Source organism: Bactrocera oleae, chromosome 4 (genome assembly GCF_042242935.1).
Source record: "Bactrocera oleae isolate idBacOlea1 chromosome 4, idBacOlea1, whole genome shotgun sequence".
In the NCBI taxonomy this organism is placed as follows: domain Eukaryota; kingdom Metazoa; phylum Arthropoda; class Insecta; order Diptera; family Tephritidae; genus Bactrocera; species Bactrocera oleae.
Genome location: NC_091538.1, coordinates 35,526,375 through 35,551,174, shown reverse-complemented (window position 1 = coordinate 35,551,174; position 24,800 = coordinate 35,526,375). Strand labels below are relative to the sequence as shown.

At 33.1% G+C, this 24,800-nt stretch overlaps 1 protein-coding gene and 4 long non-coding RNA genes across 5 annotated transcripts; 4 read left to right on the top strand and 1 right to left on the bottom strand.

Moving 5' to 3' along the window:
* The first annotated feature begins 10,642 nt into the window (after positions 1–10,642).
* LOC138857001 (uncharacterized) lies at positions 10,643–12,401 on the top strand. The gene is made up of 4 exons (XR_011395982.1): positions 10,643–11,722; positions 11,796–11,823; positions 11,895–12,050; positions 12,125–12,401. It is a non-coding gene; the product is annotated as an uncharacterized lncRNA (long non-coding RNA).
* Positions 12,402–12,837: 436 nt separating this feature from the next.
* LOC138857049 (uncharacterized) lies at positions 12,838–17,735 on the top strand. Its single transcript, XM_070108462.1, has 3 exons — positions 12,838–13,078; positions 13,140–13,333; positions 17,310–17,735. The coding sequence occupies exons 1-3, from the start codon at positions 13,066–13,068 to the stop codon at positions 17,499–17,501; spliced, it is 399 nt and encodes a 132-aa protein (XP_069964563.1). The 5' UTR covers positions 12,838–13,065; the 3' UTR covers positions 17,502–17,735.
* LOC106625581 (uncharacterized) lies at positions 14,808–16,566 on the top strand. Its single transcript, XR_001331086.3, has 4 exons — positions 14,808–15,887; positions 15,961–15,988; positions 16,060–16,215; positions 16,290–16,566. It is a non-coding gene; the product is annotated as an uncharacterized lncRNA (long non-coding RNA).
* Positions 17,736–19,515: 1,780 nt separating the features above from the next.
* LOC138857085 (uncharacterized) lies at positions 19,516–20,684 on the top strand. The gene is made up of 4 exons (XR_011396041.1): positions 19,516–20,006; positions 20,080–20,107; positions 20,179–20,334; positions 20,408–20,684. It is a non-coding gene; the product is annotated as an uncharacterized lncRNA (long non-coding RNA).
* A 1,542-nt stretch (positions 20,685–22,226) lies between these two features.
* On the bottom strand, positions 22,227–23,310 carry LOC118682876 (uncharacterized). Its single transcript, XR_011395980.1, has 3 exons — positions 22,874–23,310; positions 22,462–22,804; positions 22,227–22,388 (listed from the first exon to the last, which is right to left on the bottom strand). It is a non-coding gene; the product is annotated as an uncharacterized lncRNA (long non-coding RNA).
* Positions 23,311–24,800: the final 1,490 nt, after the last annotated feature.

The window sequence follows — 24,800 nt, the reverse complement described above, 5'->3', positions numbered from 1 at the left end:
ATGAATGAAAATGTTGTTGGTGTGTGACTTACTACAAATTTAGGATTTGTCAATTTGGCTGTCATATTGATTTCTGGTGCTGATGCTATTTGAGACAATTGTTGCTTTTGTACAACAATGTTTGTATTTTGCCTATTGGCTGACGTACTTACATTTGTACGCTTAAATGTATGTAGATTTGTGTATGCATTACTTATTTTGCGCGGTCGTACGCATATTTGTACATACATACTTACATATAGAGCAGTGCGCTCACATGTTTTCATTGATAATTGATAATATATTATTACAAGTATATTATATAATATAACATATTGATGATTTTGTAACAACTGAAATTAGAAAATTATGAAAATAGTAAAATATCATTTCTTGCATAAGCTTTCACATTGTATCAATGTAGCATTTGTGCAAAAAAATCATATTTTATCAATTTTTCATCATAAAAATCGTTTATATGGCAAAAAAAAATCATGCATATGTGTAGTGGCATTTGTATTTTTTGTTTTCTCATTCATTTCGCTTCATTTTTCTCTTTATATTGGGAGAAACGTAATTCGTCAGAGAACGTTGTTATAAAATCTCATTTCTGTTAAATAACAGCAAATATTACAGAAAATGGTGAACTCCTTGATCTCAATTTTTCAGCCAACCAATCGAGCATTATACAAAATTCAATTTGCACCTTCTCGTTGTTTTAAGTTCTCTGGTTGAACGATCGCAAGCAAGAAGGGGTCTGGGGCGCACTGCCACATAATTATTTCAGATATATTTTTATTAATCGGATTTATTTTAAAAACGATTATAGGTATGAATTTATTTGTATTTATATTTTTACGTATCTATTAATTATATTACATTGTGTTGTTGAAAAAAACCAAATGACGACTTTGTCGACAAACATATACATATACATATGAGCTCGCATACATATTGACGCCGAATTTTGCTCATCTGGCGGAGTTGACAAAATTTGTTTCAATGGACAATTTTACGACAATGACGGTCGGCTATGTTGTCTCGTTTGTCCTTTTTGCAGTGGTTTGCTATTGAAAGATGACTTATGCTCTTTTGAAATATTGCGATTACCGATTGTGCTGCATTTTCATAGCGTCGTATTTAGATAAAATGGGCTAAATCGAAAAACTATAAAACAATGATAATAAGTAAACATATAAAAGTACTATATGGAGTGTGCTTACAGTATATAGAAGTAGTCAATGATTTCATATACATGTCAATTTTATATAAATTTTTTAATTTAATGCCATATATAGTGCGTAATATGAATAAAATTAAAATATTATTTTAACTCGCTAATAGGTCATGTTGCCAATTCTTCTTTCTGAAGGGAACATCAGACAAATTCTTCAATTTCTGATTTTTAGCATCGTTGTGAGGAAGCAGCTTGTGGGCAACATACAAATGCGAGGGGGATGATAAGGTTTTCAGTGATACAAATTGTAAGATGGAAATTTTGCTGATTCTTCAATTTTACTGAAGACATTCAAATTCAATTTCATTCATAAACTTAATTTCGCATTTGCGGTAGGAATTCTATATGAAAACCAAATGTGGTTTACCAGGCGCACAGAAAAAATAGCGCGGCGCAGAGTTATGAACGAACGCACTATGCTTTGAAGCAGACGCACGTTCCTTATTAATGAATTTGTTGTCGTTGTAATATGAACTACTTAGAAAATATGCCGCGAGTTCGCTTAATAATTATTGGCCGATGATATGCGTCTACGTTTTTTTTGTCACTTGCGCGAATGTTTGATTTTTTGCGAAAGACATTTAGATGGACATACATATGTACATATGTGTACATATATGCAAATATATTTGGACATGCTAATGAAGGAAGGCAATTTAAAGAATATTCACATATAGACATATGAACATTTGAAGCAAGTTAACAACAATAGTTTGAGTTCACAGATTAGACAAAGTAGCTAGAATATCGTCTGTCATGCTGCTTGTATAACACACTTCCATTTTGCAACGTGAAATATTTTGCTAAGTTCAAATCCTATCAGATATTTTTATACTCTCGCAACCTGTTGCTACAGAGTATAATAGTTTTGTTCACCTAACGGTTGTTTGTATCACCTAAAACTAATCGAGGTGGATATAGGGTTATATATATATAAATGATCAGGATGAAGAGACGAGTTGAAATCCGGCTGACTGTCTGTCCGTCCGTCCGTGCAAGCTCTAACTTGAGTAAAAATTGAGATATCTTTATGAGACTTGGTAGACATGTTTCTTGATACCGTAAGATGGTTGGTATTGCAGATGGGCGTAATCGGACCACTGCCACGCCCACAAAACGCCATTAATCAAAAACAAATAACTTGCCATAACTAAGTTCCGCAATAAGATACAAGACTGTTATTTGGTACACAGGATCACATTAGGGAGGGGCATCTGCATTTAAAACTTTTTTTTTAAAAGTGGGCGTGGTCCCGCCTCTAATAGGTTTAATGTGCATATCTCCTAAACCGCTTACGCTATAATAACAAAATTCACTAGAAGCAAATGTTTTTAGCACTTCTATTGACGGTGTGAAAATAGTTGAAATCGGGTGGCAACTCCGCCCACTCCCCATATAACGGTACTGTTAAAAACTACTAAAAGCGCGATAAATCAAGCACTAAACACGCCAGAGACATTAAATTTTATCTCTGAGATGGTATAAGATGACTTTATAGGAACCGTGTTCAAAATTAGACAGTGGGCATGGCACAGCCCACTTTTCGGTGAAAACCCATATCTTGAGATCTGCTCAACCGATTTCAACCAAATCGGTGCATAACGTTGTTTTCATGTTTCTATGTCATAGTGCGAAAATGGGTGAAATCGGACTACAACCACGCTTACTTCCCATGTAACACCATTTTCAATTCCATCTGATTCTTTCACTTTCCACTATGCAAATCAGGTAACAATGATTATATCGGGGTAAAACTTTGCGTGAATAATGCAATTAAAGTATGCCACCTTGCGGCCAAAAATTGTCTAAATCGAACCAAAACTGTTCAAGCCTCTAAGTACTAAATATGTGGGCCCCAGTGCCTATAGTTGACCTTCTACCGAAAATATCAGTCAATCCACAAAGAAATCTCAAACGAGTATACCATTTGACTTTGCGAGAGTATAAAATGTTCGGTTACATCCGAACTTAGCCCTTCCTTACTTGTTTTATACTCTTTCTTTATTTTTATAACTCTTTTTTATTAAATGATATTTTAATTCTAATTTCCTTATTATTTCCTCCATTATTTACATTTCACTGAAAATCCTACCATCCCCCTCGCATTTGTATGTTGTCCACAAGCTGCTTCCTCACAACGATGCTAAAAATCAGAAATTGAAGAATTTGTCTGATGTTCACTTCAGAAAGGAGAATTGGCAACATGACCTATTAGCGAGTTTAAATAATATTTATATTTTTGCATATTATGCACTATATATAGCATTAAATTAAAAAATTTATATAAAATTGCCATTCATAAGAAATCTTTAACTACTTCTATATATTCTAAGCACAGTCCATGTAGTACTTTTATATGTTTACTTATTATCATTGTTTCATAGTTTTTCGATTTAGCCCATTTTATCTAAATACGACGCTATAAAAATGCAGCCTAATTGGTAATCGCAATATTTCAAAAGAGCATAAGTCAACTTTCAATAGCAAACCACTGCAAAAAGGACAAACGTCGATTCAAACAAACTTTGTCAACTAAGCGACGATTCACACAATTTGGTGTCAATATGTATGCGAGCGCATATATGTATGGATGTATGTATATACATATGTATGTTTGTGGACAAAGTCGTCATTTGGTTTTTTTCAACAACACAATGTCTGCGTGAACTCGCCGTTATTTCGTTGGCTTGCCACTATACACAGAGGCGTTCTAACTGAGGACTCTTAGTATATTATTATGTTGCTTAATTTGTATTGAAAAATACTAATGCATTTATGAATTACTAGCTTTTACCCGCGGCTTCGCTCGCATCGAATCCATCAAATAAATAACTGATATCCATATAAAGAATATGTTTTATATATATTCCAATTCTTAGTTATGAAATTACGACGACGCGTGGTTCTTACTTCTGCATCATTAATTCTTCTTGCCTGCAATTGTTCTTGCGTTTCCGTTGCTCTTCTAGCTTCCTGCTGCTAAGCTTGTCTTTTCGAACGTACTCGTGCCTGATGAGAAGTTTCAGCTGCTCTCAAAACACGTTGTCGATCTGCTTGCTGTTGCCTTCTCAGCTCTGCTTGAACTTCACATTCTTTATTTCGTGTAACTTTAGCCTTACGCACCGGCGTAGAATTTCTTGACAGCGCCGATTTCCGCTTTCGAGGCATTTTTATATTTAATAAGAGTAACTAATAATATTTGTGTTATTTCTCTGATTTACGTTTTTTATACATTTATGTTTTCTTTCATTTTTAATTTTTTCTAAAAACAATCATTTCTGCCAAACTTTTTTTTTCAATTTCAAAATTTTCAAATTTATTTTCCAAACATATATAATCTTCCAAAATAATTTTTTTAATAATCCGTAAAAAATTTATAAATTTTGTAATAAAAAGTATCCTATGTTCATTCTGACACCTCTAAGAGTATATGTACAAAATTTCATGATGATCTGTTAAGTAGTTTTTGCGTGAAAGCTTAACAAACAAACGGACTTTCGCATTTATAATATTAGTATAGATTTTCGTAATATAATATATATTATATATATATATAAATACACATATATTCATACCTATAATCGTTTTTAAACTAAATTCGATAAATAATATATATATAGCTGAAATAATTATGTGGCAGTGCGCCCCAATCCCTCCTTGCCTGCGATCGTTCAACTCTCAAAAAGCAAAAAGTGTGGACAAAAGTCATTGCTTGTGCGGGGCAAGAAGAAGCAAGCATCAGCGTACGTGTATTTAAGAATGTATGTGTGATTGTCACATTTGTGTAAATACGCATAATAAGGAAATATTCAATAAACCTAAACATATGAACATATTTTCCTGAAATATTTTAATTATCTCTGAAAGTAAAATATGCTATTTAAGTAATTGAATTGAGATATGCTAATTAATTCCAATTAATAAAATAAAAAAAATTAAATAAAATTTCAATTTTACGTATTTTACGATTCGAACATATATGCTCGTATTCGGATTGAACTTAACTTCTTCACGCCTACGACCTAGGCCACTATATAAATGGAAACGCGGCCGCTTAGCCACTGTTTTATTGTTATCTTTTGTTCAATAAGCAATTACTCACTTAACGAACATACATAAGTTGGAAAACTAGCCTATTAAATGTTTATTTTATTATGAATTCTGGGGTTTTTACCGATAATACAGATTTTTAATTCAGAAGGCTTTTCATAATTATAAGTTTGTCATATCATAGAAATTGAAAACATAAATCTAAATAGGCAGGCGCAACGATTTTTCATATAGGAATATTCGTTGTGTCTATTTATAGCATTTCGCATATTGTGTGGTGTATTTTTCTTTTTCGAAGTTATATTTTTCGATGTTCCCTCATCTGGAACTACTAATTAGTACTCAAAAAGATTTCATTTAACATTTGCTCCTTCTCTATTCATTAACATTCTCTGGTTAAACGTTTTGCTTATATTTTTAAACGTTTATATGCAATCATATGTATTGATATGAAATTACTTTTGTGAATATCTATGATAGCATGCATAATAGATTACACATTAATTAAAATGAACTATTTCAAAGGAATATTTGTAGTAAATGTGAAAATAATACCTACTTTTTAAATATTTCTTGTTTGATAATATAATATTATATACTTTCATATACATATGCATATGTGATATGTGTATATTGTACTATATTCATAACATTTTATCTAAATATACTAAGAACTTAATATATTAAAATAGTACTTAATATAAATCATACCTTTCGTCGTTTAAAACTTACACACAGATGAGTGCAACTAATTAACAACGATATACAAGGTGTGTTCCAAAGTAAACAGTAAAAAAGTAACAACGTAAACTCTAGTGGCGCCATCAATATGTCGACTTTTACCGAAAAGTTTCAATTGATGAAACAAGTTTATGGCGATGATTGCCTATCCCGTAGCAGAGCGCACGAGTGGTTTCAACGTTTTCAAAGTGGTCGTGAGGACATAAATGAGGACGAGCCGAAACCCATAAAATCGCGCCTGGAGAAGTCAAAAGTGAAGACTGATTTATTTTTATGATTCCAAGGGTATTGTCCACAAAGAATTTGTTCTACCCGGCCAAAACGTTAATGCGGTATTCTACCTTGGAGTTTTGAAGCGTTTGGTGCGCCGTATTCAACGTGTACGGCCCGAATATCGCGAAGATGGAAGTTGGCGTTTGTTGCACGATAATGCGCCGTCTCATCGATCGACACTTGTGGCCGAATATTTGACCACAAATCACATTTTAACAATCAACCACTCCCCGTATTTACCTGATATGGCACGTGCGACTTCTACCTTTTCGGAAAAATGCATTTGTCGATGAAAGGAAAGCGTTATGCAGACGTGGAGGCCATTCAAAAGACTTGCGCCGGCATACTGGCGGTCATACCGGGCAACGAGTTAAAACACTCGTTCGACATGCTTTTGGACCGTGCAAAAGCCTGTATTAAAGCAGAAGGATACTATTTGGAATAAAATTAATTGATTTTGCCGATAAAACCATTTATTTTGTCTTTTTTTAAAAGTCCTGTTTACTTTGGAATGCACCTTGTAAGATTAAGCAATAATATTATAATATACTTGTATATTGATTTTTTATCTGCGTCTTAAATTTTTAAACTTTGCCTTACTCACAAGAAAGTTAGGGGTACATTTAAAACAAATAACTTGCGCATCTCGAAAAACAGTTTTGTAAAAACTAGAAAACTAATTAATAATAGAAAGTATAAATAGGTCGTGCAGCTAATTAACAATGCTATACATATGAGTTAATTAAATAAGGCAATAATTTTTTCACAAAATGTCGGTATATTTAAGCAAAACTGTTCGTGTCGAGTATCTCTTGACATTTGCATGGCATTGACTCCACTATTTTATGTTAGACGTCCTGTGGAATCACTTCACTCCTTGTATGTCCCTTCGCATAATTTTTCGACATTTTTTTCTTTGTAAGGCCCTATTATTCTTCCAGGTGAGTTTATGGCTTAGATCTGAGGTCGGCTTTAGTATACCGTCCCAGGCTTTCGGCGATAATATTAGTATGAGCGGGTAGAGAAGATTCTCCAGTTCAATAACAAGAAAGTTATGGGTACATTTAAAACGAATTTTCCCTAGATCTGGACTGCAACAAGGACAGTCAAAAATAGTCAACAAATTGTCATGAAACCACTGCTAAGTGCGCCGAGTTGTGTGTTTCGGATCGTTTTCCTACACATCCTAGTACATCCATGTTACGGACATGTTGGCGTTGACAAATTGCAGCATGACGTCGTTCATAATCGATATTAAAATTACTTAAATTGGTCTATTTGTCCATTAATTTTGACAATAGGCCCGATGCCACGCTATAAAATTGCACTCCAAAACATTATATTCTTGCCTACATGTTTCAGTGCTGGAGTAGTGTGCCTATAATCCAGCACATTCTGTTTATCTTTCTTCGTCAGAAAACAGTACCTTTTTTCATTCACTTATTGTCAAGTGGGAGTATTTGAAAGCGATCTCCGAATAATGTTTTCTTTTTCGACCAGATAGCAGCGGCTTCTTCCTGGAAATACTTCCAAACAGTTCAGCTTCTCACAATCACTTTATAAGTAGTATCTATGTTACGGCTGGTGTCCATTTTGTCCAAAAATCGGTGCTTTAATTTTTCTTGGCAGCTTTGTGCGATCCTTTTTTAATTCTCTAATCATCAGATCGCCTTCTCTTGATTTCGTTTTACTCATTATCCCTCTGTGTGGAACTTTTTTTGTAGTATTATTTTTATTATAATAATGGAATGCATTCCCTTCCGAAATGTTGAGCGAATTTGCGATTTCACCAAATGACTTACCATTCTCCTGCATAATGACGTGAACTCCCTATTATTCTTAGCACAATATTTCCTTTTATCCATACTTTTATTACTAAAATTATTAAATTTAGTAATTTTAATCTAAATATGAGACCAGTTTTGCATAGAGTATCTTAATTTGCAAAAAAACTGAAAAATATACGAGCGTTGCTAATTGGGTGCACGACCGTTTTTTATCACATTTTCAATAAAAATTAAATTTCTCCGGTATAGAAGATTTTTAATAAGAATTTTTGACATCTTTCGAGAGACATTTTTATGTAAAAGAAACTGATAAAAACATAATCATAAACCTTAGTATTTTACAAATATATTTACAAGGGCATGTCGTTGGTAATTAGTTGCACGAATCTGTATATACGCAGGTATTATGTTATAACGTAATGCTGGAAACAGTCACCGACCCACAACCGTAGACCGAATCAGCTGATACCAGAGAACTTAAAACAATGAGAAGGTGCAAATTGAATTTTGTATGATGCTCGATTGGTTGGCTGAAAATTTGAGATCAAGGAGTTCACCACTTTCTGTATAGTTTTGCTGTTATTTAACAGAAATGAGAATTTTTAACAACGTTCTCTGACAAAATACGTATCTACCAATATAAAGAGAAAAATGAAATGAAATGAATGAGAAAAAAAGAAATACAAATGCCACTTCACATATGCATGATTATTTTGTGCCATATAAACGATTTTTATGATGAAAAATTGATAAATTATTATTTTTTTGCACAAATGCTACATTGATAAAATGTGAAAGATTATGCAAAAAATGATATTTTACTATTTTCATAATTTTCTAATTTCAATTTTTACAGAATTAATAATTTATGTATGTACATCAATATGTTATATTATGCTCTATATGTAAGTATGTATGTACAAATATGCATATGACCGCGCAAAATTATTAATGCATACACAAATCTACATACATTTAAGCGTACAAATGTAAGTACGTCAGCCAATAGGAAAAATACAAACATTGTTGTACAAAAACAACAATTGTCTCAAATAGCATCAGCACCAGAAATCAATATGGCAGCCAAATTTACAAATCCTAAATTTGTAGTAAAACACACACCAACAACATTTTCATTCGTGAAAGCAAACGCCTTACACATCTCCCCGAGCATGCGTTTGCCAACAAGCGTCTTTTCGCGACGATGGCAAAAGCTAAAAATCATAAATTGAACAAATTTCTGATATTCCCTCCAGAAGGGAAAAGTGACAACCCCTCAAATATGAGTATTAAAATATTTTTGAATAAAAGTGACAACATAGTAAATTTGTCGATTTACAATTCAAGAAACTTTTTAAAGAAAATATTCAATATTCCTCTGATTTATGTATACAGTAAAACCCGGTTAAGTATCACTCCTCCAATCCCTCTTATCTGCCGGTGTCTTGCTGCATCTCACTTTTTTTTTCTTAATTTTTTAAAGAAAACGGTAATTTTTTTTTAAATACATAGAAATAATTTTTTTTGGTACCACTCGCTTAAGTACCACAATCGCTTATGTACTACAAAGCACAAAAAATCTGCATCTTTGGTTTTGGCACTTAACCGGGATTGACTGTATTTGTCAAAGAATTTACGTAAGTACGTTCGAATTTTTTGTACACACATTGACTTTGCACTTGCCCATATGGGACGCTTTGTCGTCGCGTCAGTTCTTCGACAGATTGACTCTTTGACATAAAAGCAAAAAATGTGTCAACGGAGATTTCACATGAAGTAATGAGTGTACATATCTACATAAAAATACATACAAATGTGTAAACGCCATAATATATGTATGTCCTGTTACATATGTTTACACATGCATTTGAAAAGAAAAATTGAAGCATGAATGTGAAATACCGACGGCAAAACACATTGTTTTAAGTTCTCTGCTGATACTACCTATTTTATGAGAGCGCAATGTAAATGAACACTCACCACCGCTTCTACAGACCGTACGGTACGATATATGCGAAAATTGGATATTACAAGTCAGCTGATTGCTCTCTTGCAACGCAGGGTTGCCAGTCTGAATATTTTGTAGTAGTTAAAAAATCAGCATGAATATATTTGAAATATTCTTAAACTAACTCAAAATCACAGTCGAATAAATTTATTTATAAATAGCTAGACTATTTTTAATAGTTGGATTTAAGTTTTGAGCTTTTACATTAGATCGCTTTCTAAATTATAACTAAAAAACTAAATGTGTGAAAAATTGTGTATACAAATAGAACATTGGCAATATTGGTCAAATGCAAACAAAAGAGAACAACTGATTTTTACGTTGCCACTACGGTCATAACTTTTGGCAAATTGGTTTGAAACGTGCGATAAGTACGGAAGGGCGGAAAGTCGTTGACTATTTCCAGCATTTTACATGAAAACAAAAAACGTGAGCTTCGGCCATTGGATTTCCGTGGCAACGGCAATTTCGCACAAAACAGTGAGTTTACATATTTACATACATATGTTGGATGTAGATAAATTTACAAACATCCCTGCCAACCATGGCTAACCATTTTCCCCCGAAGTTTCAACGCAATAACACATTTTTTATTCAAGCATCAACACCAACGCACATTTTTGCCATATACCTTTATACCCTGAACAGGGTATATTAATTTTGCCACGAAGTTTGTAACACCCAGAAGGAAACGTCGGAGACCATATAAAGTATACATATAAATGATCACCGTGACGAGCTGAGTTGATTTAGCCATGTCCGTCCGTCCGTCTGTCCGTCTGTATATACGCGAACTAGTCCCTCAGTTTTTGAGATATCGATCTGAAATTTTGAACACTTCTTTTTCTCCCCAAGAAGCTGCTAATTTGTCGGAACGGCCGATATCGGACCACTATAGCATATAGCTACAATACAAACTGAACAATCGGAATCAAGTGTTTGTATGGGAAACTCTTTCATTTGACGAGGTATCTTCACGAAATTTGGCACGGATTATTAGTTAAGGCAACAATGTAATCTCCGAAGAAATTATTCAGATCGGATGACTATAGCATATAGCTGCTATACAAACTGAACAATCGGAATGAAGTGCTTGTATGGAAAACTTTTTCATTTGACGAGGTATCTTTACGAAATTTGGCATGTATTATTATTTAAAGCATTAATCTAATCTCCGAAGAAATTGTATGGATCGGATGACTATAGCATATAGCTGCCATATTAACTGAACGATCGGAGTAAAGTGCTTGAATGCAACATTTTTTTATTTGACGAGGTATCTTCACGAAATTAGGCACGAGTTATTGCTTAAGCAACAAATTATTCTCCACAGAAATTGGTTAGATCAGATCACTATATCATATAGCTGCCATACAAATTGAACGTTCGGAATCAAGTTTTTGTAAGGGGCCATTGTTTTTGTGAAGGGTATTATAGCAACCGAAGTTAACGTTTTTTCTTGTTTTAATGTAATTTCGAGTTTCCCAAACTAACAAAACTCTCATGTCTTAATCTTATTGAATGATTGCGAATGAGAAAACGTACATATTTGTCATTAGTGCCAATAGAAAAATCACAAAAAGGGAAAATAAAATACAAGTGAAAAATGTCATACGGAAAAGTCATTTGCGTTTTTAAGATGCAGAGGTAAGTCGACAAAATTTTTTGTAATTTGATAAATTTCTACTCTAATTCTCCATTTTTTTGTTTTCTTTTCTAGCATAACAATCAACGCAGATTTATTGAATGTCAGTCAAATATAGCAAGTTGAATAACTAAAATAATAATTTTTTGTAATGAAAACTTATTTTATTTCCAGGCATACAAACACTAAAAATGTGAGGGACTTCTACATACGCTCCAGTCAAGATTTCTTAACGATAGCTTGTCGTTGTGAAAATTTAGTGAAAATTGTAATGCTAGTTTGTATATTATCATATACCGTTGTTAAGCAAAAATGAACTCATTAATACCGGTAAATTCCTTTTTTTTAATTTGTTGCGCATTATTCATCGTTTGCGGATTATACATTTTGATTTGTATTTAAAGGAAATTAATTCTTTGCTGGGCCACAAATGGGAACCCATTCCCCCAAACAAATTAAATTCAGCCCAAAGTTGAATTCCAGCGACATATGATGTATGTACGTGAAGAATACGTCTATGATCTGATGCCCCGCGAAATGACCTATATAATGATGCTTATTAAATTCTTAAGCGAATTTGTATATGTACATATATACTGTTTGGTATAGCTTTAACAGTTTATATTTTGTTTCCTATTATATAAAGCGAGGAAAAGCGTAATAATCAGTTTAGGTTAACTTTACATTTGTAACTAACTGTAAAAGTATGTAAAATAAAATATATGTTAAAAATAAATAATTTCAAATTTAAAAATTTTGTTTGAAATTTTAAGAATTTTTAAGAATTGGATACCAAAATGCAACCTTGCGTCATCTGACAATCGGGAAAATTAAAGCAGTTCTGCTATATGTAGGTTTTTTGTATGACACTGCTGAATGAGTGAAAAAGGGTTACCTGCTCACGTACACACGTAATAGCTCAAACAGTCACCGACGCAGAACCGTGGACTGAATCAGCTGATACAACATATCTTACGGTTGCCAGTATCGGTATTTCATAGTAATGAAAAAAAAATTGAAAATATTGAAATATTCTTAAACTAACTCAATATCATAGTCGAATACATTTATTTATAAAAGACTATTTTTAATAATTGGATTTTAGTTTTAATGTTTAACATTATGAAAAATTATAACTTAAAAACTAAATGTGTGAAAAATCGTGTATACATATTGGGCAATGGCAACATTGGTCAATTGAAAGGAAACGTCAAAATAAATCAAATAGAATAATTAAAAATAATATGGACGACGAAAAATTAATATATTTAGTGGAAGCTCGAAGGGAGCTTTATGACAAAAGTAGTATCTATTATAGATTTTTGCCGAAGAAGGAAGGAAGGAGATGAACACAAGTGGTAAGTTTGGATTTGTTGTTTACGAGTTTGCATAATAAAAAAATAAATTATTTTTGTAAAGGAGAGGTTTGCCAAAGAAGATGGCTAGCGCTTCGCGATCGATTCGGTAGGGAAGTTAGAAAGGCTAAAGTACCATCAGGCTGCGAAGCGGAGTTTTATAAGCAGTGGCACTTAATGGAAGCGATGCAGTTTTTAAAGCCACATATAGTAGAGTCACCACCTCGAGTCTCACTACATTCGCAATCGGTTCTGCGCTAATGCTCTCACAAACGCAAACAAATTAATAGTCAATGTGTTTGTTTTCAAGTTACTTGATTTAATTTTTAATATTTGTTAATAGAGATTAAGTTAATTTAATTATTTACGTCTTGATTATTATTTTTTATTTAATAGACACTATATAAACATATGTGATATTTATGTTTTAAATTAAAAAAAAAAAATTATATTTATAAATTCAAGAATTCATTAAATTTTTAGTAATTTTTTAATATTATACATATGGTCCGCCCATGACAATGTCTATGTTGTTCTGGTATGGTAAAGATCCTACTTTGATAAAATTGGTAGCGAGGCTGTCTCGTAAGTTAAACGCATACGGAAAGAGTCGTAATTTTCATCCTCTCTACGTCATTCACCGACATGAGCGATTCTATCTCCTTCTACTCGATCTACATAGTTTTCCGGACAGTACCGACGATTGTGATCGTTTAACATTATAAAATTATACAAAGTTATGCAAACCAACACTATTTTTTTAGAATTTTCTGGATTACAAAATTGTTGTTTTCAAAATTTTCCATCGAACAGTCAATATTCCAAACGCATCTATAACTCTACGAGCGCGTGACAGCCGATAGTTAAAAATGCGCTTAGTGTTTGTTAGATCATTTAATAAGGGCACATTAAATCACTTCTTAACAGGAATGCAGCATCTCCAACGAAAAAGTGTCGAAAAGGTTCTGGTGACACGTCAGACAATGGCACAGGAGGTGGCAAAGGCAGATAGTTTTCCATTAACGCATGACCAAATGGAGTAACTTGAAAAATGTGTATATAAATAGTAATGAAGGCTCAGTACACTCGTACATTAAACAATTTTATAGACTGTACCTCCATCACTTTGACTTCCATAACTGCCAATACTAACTGATGTGAACATATATTTCGCATTAGATGTTGCCATCAAAACGATGCTATAGAACTTTTTATGATTGTAGAACAGCGAATATTTTGTAGTAGTTAAAAAATCAGCATGAATATATTTGAAATATTCTTAAACTAACTCAAAATCACAGTCGAATAAATTTATTTATAAATAGCTAGACTATTTTTAATAGTTGGATTTAAGTTTTGAGCTTTTACATTAGATCGCTTTCTAAATTATAACTAAAAAACTAAATGTGTGAAAAATTGTGTATACAAATAGAACATTGGCAATATTGGTCAAATGCAAACAAAAGAGAACAACTGATTTTTACGTTGCCACTACGGTCATAACTTTTGGCAAATTTGGTTTGAAACGTGCGATAAGTACGGAAGGGCGGAAAGTCGTTGACTATTTCCAGCATTTTACATGAAAACAAAAAACGTGAGCTTCGGCCATTGGATTTCCGTGGCAACGGCAATTTCGCACAAAACAGTGAGTTTACATATTTACATACATATGTTGGATGTAGATAAATTTACAAACATCCCTGCCAACCATGGCTAACCATTTTCCCCCGAAGTTTCAACGCAATAACACATTTTTTATTCAAGCATCAACACCAACGCACATTTTTGCCATATACCTTTATACCCTGAACAGGGTATATTAATTTTGCCACGAAGTTTGTAACACCCAGAAGGAAACGTCGGAGACCATATAAAGTATACATATAAATGATCACCGTGACGAGCTGAGTTGATTTAGCCATGTCCGTCCGTCCGTCTGTCCGTCTGTATATACGCGAACTAGTCCCTCAGTTTTTGAGATATCGATCTGAAATTTTGAACACTTCTTTTTCTCCCCAAGAAGCTGCTAATTTGTCGGAACGGCCGATATCGGACCACTATAGCATATAGCTACAATACAAACTGAACAATCGGAATCAAGTGTTTGTATGGGAAACTCTTTCATTTGACGAGGTATCTTCACGAAATTTGGCACGGATTATTAGTTAAGGCAACAATGTAATCTCCGAAGAAATTATTCAGATCGGATGACTATAGCATATAGCTGCTATACAAACTGAACAATCGGAATGAAGTGCTTGTATGGAAAACTTTTTCATTTGACGAGGTATCTTTACGAAATTTGGCATGTATTATTATTTAAAGCATTAATCTAATCTCCGAAGAAATTGTATGGATCGGATGACTATAGCATATAGCTGCCATATTAACTGAACGATCGGAGTAAAGTGCTTGAATGCAACATTTTTTTATTTGACGAGGTATCTTCACGAAATTAGGCACGAGTTATTGCTTAAGCAACAAATTATTCTCCACAGAAATTGGTTAGATCAGATCACTATATCATATAGCTGCCATACAAATTGAACGTTCGGAATCAAGTTTTTGTAAGGGGCCATTGTTTTTGTGAAGGGTATTATAGCAACCGAAGTTAACGTTTTTTCTTGTTTTAATGTAATTTCGAGTTTCCCAAACTAACAAAACTCTCATGTCTTAATCTTATTGAATGATTGCGAATGAGAAAACGTACATATTTGTCATTAGTGCCAATAGAAAAATCACAAAAAGGGAAAATAAAATACAAGTGAAAAATGTCATACGGAAAAGTCATTTGCGTTTTTAAGATGCAGAGGTAAGTCGACAAAATTTTTTGTAATTTGATAAATTTCTACTCTAATTCTCCATTTTTTTGTTTTCTTTTCTAGCATAACAATCAACGCAGATTTATTGAATGTCAGTCAAATATAGCAAGTTGAATAACTAAAATAATAATTTTTTGTAATGAAAACTTATTTTATTTCCAGGCATACAAACACTAAAAATGTGAGGGACTTCTACATACGCTCCAGTCAAGATTTCTTAACGATAGCTTGTCGTTGTGAAAATTTAGTGAAAATTGTAATGCTAGTTTGTATATTATCATATACCGTTGTTAAGCAAAAATGAACTCATTAATACCGGTAAATTCCTTTTTTTTAATTTGTTGCGCATTATTCATCGTTTGCGGATTATACATTTTGATTTGTATTTAAAGGAAATTAATTCTTTGCTGGGCCACAAATGGGAACCCATTCCCCCAAACAAATTAAATTCAGCCCAAAGTTGAATTCCAGCGACATATGATGTATGTACGTGAAGAATACGTCTATGATCTGATGCCCCGCGAAATGACCTATATAATGATGCTTATTAAATTCTTAAGCGAATTTGTATATGTACATATATACTGTTTGGTATAGCTTTAACAGTTTATATTTTGTTTCCTATTATATAAAGCGAGGAAAAGCGTAATAATCAGTTTAGGTTAACTTTACATTTGTAACTAACTGTAAAAGTATGTAAAATAAAATATATGTTAAAAATAAATAATTTCAAATTTAAAAATTTTGTTTGAAATTTTAAGAATTTTTAAGAATTGGATACCAAAATGCAACCTTGCGTCATCTGACAATCGGGAAAATTAAAGCAGTTCTGCTATATGTAGGTTTTTTGTATGACACTGCTGAATGAGTGAAAAAGGGTTACCTGCTCACGTACACACGTAATAGCTCAAACAGTCACCGACGCAGAACCGTGGACTGAATCAGCTGATACAACATATCTTACGGTTGCCAGTATCGGTATTTCATAGTAATGAAAAAAAAATTGAAAATATTGAAATATTCTTAAACTAACTCAATATCATAGTCGAATACATTTATTTATAAAAGACTATTTTTAATAATTGGATTTTAGTTTTAATGTTTAACATTATGAAAAATTATAACTTAAAAACTAAATGTGTGAAAAATCGTGTATACATATTGGGCAATGGCAACATTGGTCAATTGAAAGGAAACGTCAAAATAAATCAAATAGAATAATTAAAAATAATATGGACGACGAAAAATTAATATATTTAGTGGAAGCTCGAAGGGAGCTTTATGACAAAAGTAGTATCTATTATAGATTTTTGCCGAAGAAGGAAGGAAGGAGATGAACACAAGTGGTAAGTTTGGATTTGTTGTTTACGAGTTTGCATAATAAAAAAATAAATTATTTTTGTAAAGGAGAGGTTTGCCAAAGAAGATGGCTAGCGCTTCGCGATCGATTCGGTAGGGAAGTTAGAAAGGCTAAAGTACCATCAGGCTGCGAAGCGGAGTTTTATAAGCAGTGGCACTTAATGGAAGCGATGCAGTTTTTAAAGCCACATATAGTAGAGTCACCACCTCGAGTCTCACTACATTCGCAATCGGTTCTGCGCTAATGCTCTCACAAACGCAAACAAATTAATAGTCAATGTGTTTGTTTTCAAGTTACTTGATTTAATTTTTAATATTTGTTAATAGAGATTAAGTTAATTTAATTATTTACGTCTTGATTATTATTTTTTATTTAATAGACACTATATAAACATATGTGATATTTATGTTTTAAATTAAAAAAAAAAAATTATATTTATAAATTCAAGAATTCATTAAATTTTTAGTAATTTTTTAATATTATACATATGGTCCGCCCATGACAATGTCTATGTTGTTCTGGTATGGTAAAGATCCTACTTTGATAAAATTGGTAGCGAGGCTGTCTCGTAAGTTAAACGCATACGGAAAGAGTCGTAATTTTCATCCTCTCTACGTCATTCACCGACATGAGCGATTCTATCTCCTTCTACTCGATCTACATAGTTTTCCGGACAGTACCGACGATTGTGATCGTTTAACATTATAAAATTATACAAAGTTATGCAAACCAACACTATTTTTTTAGAATTTTCTGGATTACAAAATTGTTGTTTTCAAAATTTTCCATCGAACAGTCAATATTCCAAACGCATCTATAACTCTACGAGCGCGTGACAGCCGATAGTTAAAAATGCGCTTAGTGTTTGTTAGATCATTTAATAAGGGCACATTAAATCACTTCTTAACAGGAATGCAGCATCTCCAACGAAAAAGTGTCGAAAAGGTTCTGGTGACACGTCAGACAATGGCACAGGAGGTGGCAAAGGCAGATAGTTTTCCATTAACGCATGACCAAATGGAGTAACTTGAAAAATGTGTATATAAATAGTAATGAAGGCTCAGTACACTCGTACATTAAACAATTTTATAGACTGTACCTCCATCACTTTGACTTCCATAACTGCCAATACTAACTGATGTGAACATATATTTCGCATTAGATGTTGCCATCAAAACGATGCTATAGAACTTTTTATGATTGTAGAACAGCGAATATTTTGTAGTAGTTAAAAAATCAGCATGAATATATTTGAAATATTCTTAAACTAACTCAAAATCACAGTCGAATAAATTTATTTATAAATAGCTAGACTATTTTTAATAGTTGGATTTAAGTTTTGAGCTTTTACATTAGATCGCTTTCTAAATTATAACTAAAAAACTAAATGTGTGAAAAATTGTGTATACAAATAGAACATTGGCAATATTGGTCAAATGCAAACAAAAGAGAACAACTGATTTTTACGTTGCCACTACGGTCATAACTTTTGGCAAATTTGGTTTGAAACGTGCGATAAGTACGGAAGGGCGGAAAGTCGTTGACTATTTCCAGCATTTTACATGAAAACAAAAAACGTGAGCTTCGGCCATTGGATTTCCGTGGCAACGGCAATTTCGCACAAAACAGTGAGTTTACATATTTACATACATATGTTGGATGTAGATAAATTTACAAACATCCCTGCCAACCATGGCTAACCATTTTCCCCCGAAGTTTCAACGCAATAACACATTTTTTATTCAAGCATCAACACCAACGCACATTTTTGCCATATACCTTTATACCCTGAACAGGGTATATTAATTTTGCCACGAAGTTTGTAACACCCAGAAGGAAACGTCGGAGACCATATAAAGTATACATATAAATGATCACCGTGACGAGCTGAGTTGATTTAGCCATGTCCGTCCGTCCGTCTGTCCGTCTGTATATACGCGAACTAGTCCCTCAGTTTTTGAGATATCGATCTGAAATTTTGAACACTTCTTTTTCTCCCCAAGAAGCTGCTAATTTGTCGGAACGGCCGATATCGGACCACTATAGCATATAGCTACAATACAAACTGAACAATCGGAATCAAGTGTTTGTATGGGAAACTCTTTCATTTGACGAGGTATCTTCACGAAATTTGGCACGGATTATTAGTTAAGGCAACAATGTAATCTCCGAAGAAATTATTCAGATCGGATGACTATAGCATATAGCTTTTTCATTTGACGAGGTATCTTTACGAAATTTGGCATGTATTATTATTTAAAGCATTAATCTAATCTCCGAAGAAATTGTATGGATCGGATGACTATAGCATATAGCTGCCATATTAACTGAACGATCGGAGTAAAGTGCTTGAATGCAACATTTTTTTATTTGACGAGGTATCTTCACGAAATTAGGCACGAGTTATTGCTTAAGCAACAAATTATTCTCCACAGAAATTGGTTAGATCAGATCACTATATCATATAGCTGCCATACAAATTGAACGTTCGGAATCAAGTTTTTGTAAGGGGCCATTGTTTTTGTGAAGGGTATTATAGCAACCGAAGTTAACGTTTTTTCTTGTTTTAATGTAATTTCGAGTTTCCCAAACTAACAAAACTCTCATGTCTTAATCTTATTGAATGATTGCGAATGAGAAAACGTACATATTTGTCATTAGTGCCAATAGAAAAATCACAAAAAGGGAAAATAAAATACAAGTGAAAAATGTCATACGGAAAAGTCATTTGCGTTTTTAAGATGCAGAGGTAAGTCGACAAAATTTTTTGTAATTTGATAAATTTCTACTCTAATTCTCCATTTTTTTGTTTTCTTTTCTAGCATAACAATCAACGCAGATTTATTGAATGTCAGTCAAATATAGCAAGTTGAATAACTAAAATAATAATTTTTTGTAATGAAAACTTATTTTATTTCCAGGCATACAAACACTAAAAATGTGAGGGACTTCTACATACGCTCCAGTCAAGATTTCTTAACGATAGCTTGTCGTTGTGAAAATTTAGTGAAAATTGTAATGCTAGTTTGTATATTATCATATACCGTTGTTAAGCAAAAATGAACTCATTAATACCGGTAAATTCCTTTTTTTAATTTGTTGCGCATTATTCATCGTTTGCGGATTATACATTTTGATTTGTATTTAAAGGAAATTAATTCTTTGCTGGGCCACAAATGGGAACCCATTCCCCCAAACAAATTAAATTCAGCCCAAAGTTGAATTCCAGCGACATGTGATGTATGTACGTGAAGAATACGTCTATGATCTGATGCCCCGCGAAATGACCTATATAATGATGCTTATTAAATTCTTAAGCGAATTTGTATATGTACATATATACTGTTTGGTATAGCTTTAACAGTTTATATTTTGTTTCCTATTATATAAAGCGAGGAAAAGCGTAATAATCAGTTTAGGTTAACTTTACATTTGTAACTAACTGTAAAAGTATGTAAAATAAAATATATGTTAAAAATAAATAATTTCAAATTTAAAAATTTTGTTTGAAATTTTAAGAATTTTTAAGAATTGGATACCAAAATGCAACCTTGCGTCATCTGACAATCGGGAAAATTAAAGCAGTTCTGCTATATGTAGGTTTTTTGTATGACACTGCTGAATGAGTGAAAAAGGGTTACCTGCTCACGTACACACGTAATAGCTCAAACAGTCACCGACGCAGAACCGTGGACTGAATCAGCTGATACAACATATCTTACGGTTGCCAGTATCGGTATTTCATAGTAATGAAAAAAAATTGAAAATATTGAAATATTCTTAAACTAACTCAATATCATAGTCGAATACATTTATTTATAAAAGACTATTTTTAATAATTGGATTTTAGTTTTAATGTTTAACATTATGAAAAATTATAACTTAAAAACTAAATGTGTGAAAAATCGTGTATACATATTGGGCAATGGCAACATTGGTCAATTGAAAGGAAACGTCAAAATAAATCAAATAGAATAATTAAAAATAATATGGACGACGAAAAATTAATATATTTAGTGGAAAAGTAGTATCTATTATAGATTTTTGCCGAAGAAGGAAGGAAGGAGATGAACACAAGTGGTAAGTTTGGATTTGTTGTTTACGAGTTTGCATAATAAAAAAATAAATTATTTTTGTAAAGGAGAGGTTTGCCAAAGAAGATGGCTAGCGCTTCGCGATCGATTCGGTAGGGAAGTTCGAAAGGCTAAAGTACCATCAGGCTGCGAAGCGGAGTTTTATAAGCAGTGGCACTTAATGGAAGCGATGCAGTTTTTAAAGCCACATATAGTAGAGTCACCACCTCGAGTCTCACTACATTCGCAATCGGTTCTGCGCTAATGCTCTCACAAACGCAAACAAATTAATAGTCAATGTGTTTGTTTTCAAGTTACTTGATTTAATTTTTAATATTTGTTAATAGAGATTAAGTTAATTTAATTATTTACGTCTTGATTATTATTTTTTATTTAATAGACACTATATAAACATATGTGATATTTATGTTTTAAATTAAAAAAAAAAAATTATATTTATAAATTCAAGAATTCATTAAATTTTTAGTAATTTTTTAATATTATACATATGGTCCGCCCATGACAATGTCTATGTTGTTCTGGTATGGTAAAGATCCTACTTTGATAAAATTGGTAGCGAGGCTGTCTCGTAAGTTAAACGCATACGGAAAGAGTCGTAATTTTCATCCTCTCTACGTCATTCACCGACATGAGCGATTCTATCTCCTTCTACTCGATCTACATAGTTTTCCGGACAGTACCGACGATTGTGATCGTTTAACATTATAAAATTATACAAAGTTATGCAAACCAACACTACTTTTTTAGAATTTTCTGGATTACAAAATTGTTGTTTTCAAAATTTTCCATCGAACAGTCAATATTCCAAACGCATCTATAACTCTACGAGCGCGTGACAGCCGATAGTTAAAAATGCGCTTAGTGTTTGTTAGATAGATAGATTAGATGTTAATAAGGGCACATTAAATCACTTCTTAACAGGAATGCAGCATCTCCAACGAAAAAGTGTCGAAAAGGTTCTGGTGACACGTCAGACAATGGCACAGGAGGTGGCAAAGGCAGATAGTTTTCCATTAACGCATGACCAAATGGAGTAACTTGAAAAATGTGTATATAAATAGTAATGAAGGCTCAGTACACTCGTACATTAAACAATTTTATAGACTGTACCTCCATCACTTTGACTTCCATAACTGCCAATACTAACTGATGTGAACATATATTTCGCATTAGATGTTGCCATCAAAACGATGCTATAGAACTTTTTATGATTGTAGAACATCGAATGGGAATTAGCCGGGCACTTAATAGCAACGTGCTTTCCATTAATTGCACCGACACAATTCAGAATGTTCCACATATTTAAAAAAATCTTTAGCGAGGTCCTTGTATTAAGACTCTGTTGGCTCACTTACTAACTGGGGAAAGCAACCGCCAGATTATCTCACATGTCCTAATTTATAACTCCATGCAATACTCTGCACCGATACGCCTTGTGATAAATCTCTAACAACTATAAGAAAAGCACACCTAAGTATATACACATGTACATAAATTTACAATACACTATCAATTAACTTACAGTAACAACAACGAAAGCCTTTCTTCGGGACCAATCTGATGTTTTGGCTTCTGTCGGCAATGATTTCCTTACTAAGACCAGAAGCAAGTTTAATACGTCTAGCGGCATCCTTGTGTGCAAACTAATGGTTCTGGTTCGCTGTCCTTGATCTAGTTTTTAACTGATAACCACCGGTGGCAATGTCTTTACTGATTGGGCGAATTTTAAACCTTCTCTGCTTTTTTTTGTTTTCATACTTTTTATAAAATGAGTAAATTCGCACAAACTTAAAAACATTTCATCAATATCGTCTTCTTCCATTTTAGTAATCAAGTCGACAGCATGTTTAATAAAATTGTAAAAAATGCCAAATGTAAAGAAAAGAGAACAGCTGGTTTCTGCGTTGCCACTAAGGGCATAACTTTTGACAAATTTGGTTTGATACGGGCGGTAAGGAATGTCGGTGACTCTTTGAACTATAAAGAGAAAGTAGTGAAGATTGTCACGCCACCTATGGTGAGTTTACAAGTTCTTACACAACATTCGAAGCAGAGAATGTAAAATATAGAGAAGGTCCAACTACGGACCAGCGTGTGAATTGTCAAAACCTAACAAAATGCGATGAGGGTATTTCACCACAGTCGGCTCGGACGGAGAAATTTTAACAGTGGCGTGTGAACAGAGCTGAGCATTGTATGAAAATTATGCTCAGAATTATATTACAGCCGCATGTTAGCTTATATTTTTATACGTTTATATGCAATCATATTCATAGATATGACATTCATTTTCTGAATATCTATGATATCATGAAAAATGTATTACATTTTAATTAAAATATGCTACTTCAAAGGAATATATGCAGTTGCTTTTTAGATATTGCATATGTATGTATCTGCTATGTTTTACTATATACATACATACATAAGTAGTATAACACACTATCATAATATCTTAAAAATCTTAATATATTTAAATAGTAATATATGCAAATCACACCTTTCATGATTTAAAGCTTACATACATACATTTGTATATACTTATGTAAGTAAAATTCAAATTCAAATCAAGTTATTATCATTTATCAGTAATAACATTTGCGCGCACTGCTCTATATGTACATACATACATATGTGCTTATGACATTGCCACACAAATAATGGATACACAAACCTACATTCATATATTCGTACACATGTAAATATGTTACCCACAAAAACTACAAACATTGTTCTACAAAAACAACAATCGTCACAAGTCAATATGTCAGCCAAATAGGCGAAGGTCAAATTTATAGTAAATCAAACAACAACAACATTTTCATTCATGAACGCAGGCGTACTTTCAACAAGCAACCTCGCTTCATTCATAAAAACAGACACCCTCTCATCTCCTCGAGCATGCGTTTGCCTACAAGCTTCTTTTCGCGACGATGGCAAAAGCTAAAAATCATAAATTGAACAAATTTCTGATATTCCCTCTAGCAGGTAAAAGTTGCAACCCCGCAAACCCACAAAACACAGAAAATATTGACAAAACTGGCAACAAAGCTTTGTCGATTTAAAATATTTTTCAATTTTAAAACATTTTTCCATGACGAAAATCTCCGTCAATATGTATGCATGCTCATACATAAACATACATATTTACGATGGTTTGTTGGCAAAGCTGTTAGAGCGGCAAGGGAAGCGGTGACAATCGGCGGCCGTTCGTTATTTTTTTCGGCATAGCTCGGTTTTTCTACCAACAACACAATGTTGTGACGCTTTGTCGTCGCGTCAGTCCTTCGACACAGTGACTCTTTGACAAGAAAACAAAAAACGTGAGCTTCGGCCATTGGTTGTCCGTGGCAACGGAGATTTCGCATGAAACAATGAGTGTACATACTTACACACATATGTTGCATGTAGACAAATTAATAATTATAATGGGACCTTTCATATTTGTT

What these genes read in the sequence shown, in the direction of transcription:
- LOC138857049 (XM_070108462.1), top strand. An exon ending in ATTCGCAATCGGTTCTGCGC is followed by an intron (nt 13,334 to 17,309) that starts TAATGCTCTCAC and finishes TGTAAAGGAGAG; the next exon opens with GTTTGCCAAAGAAGATGGCT.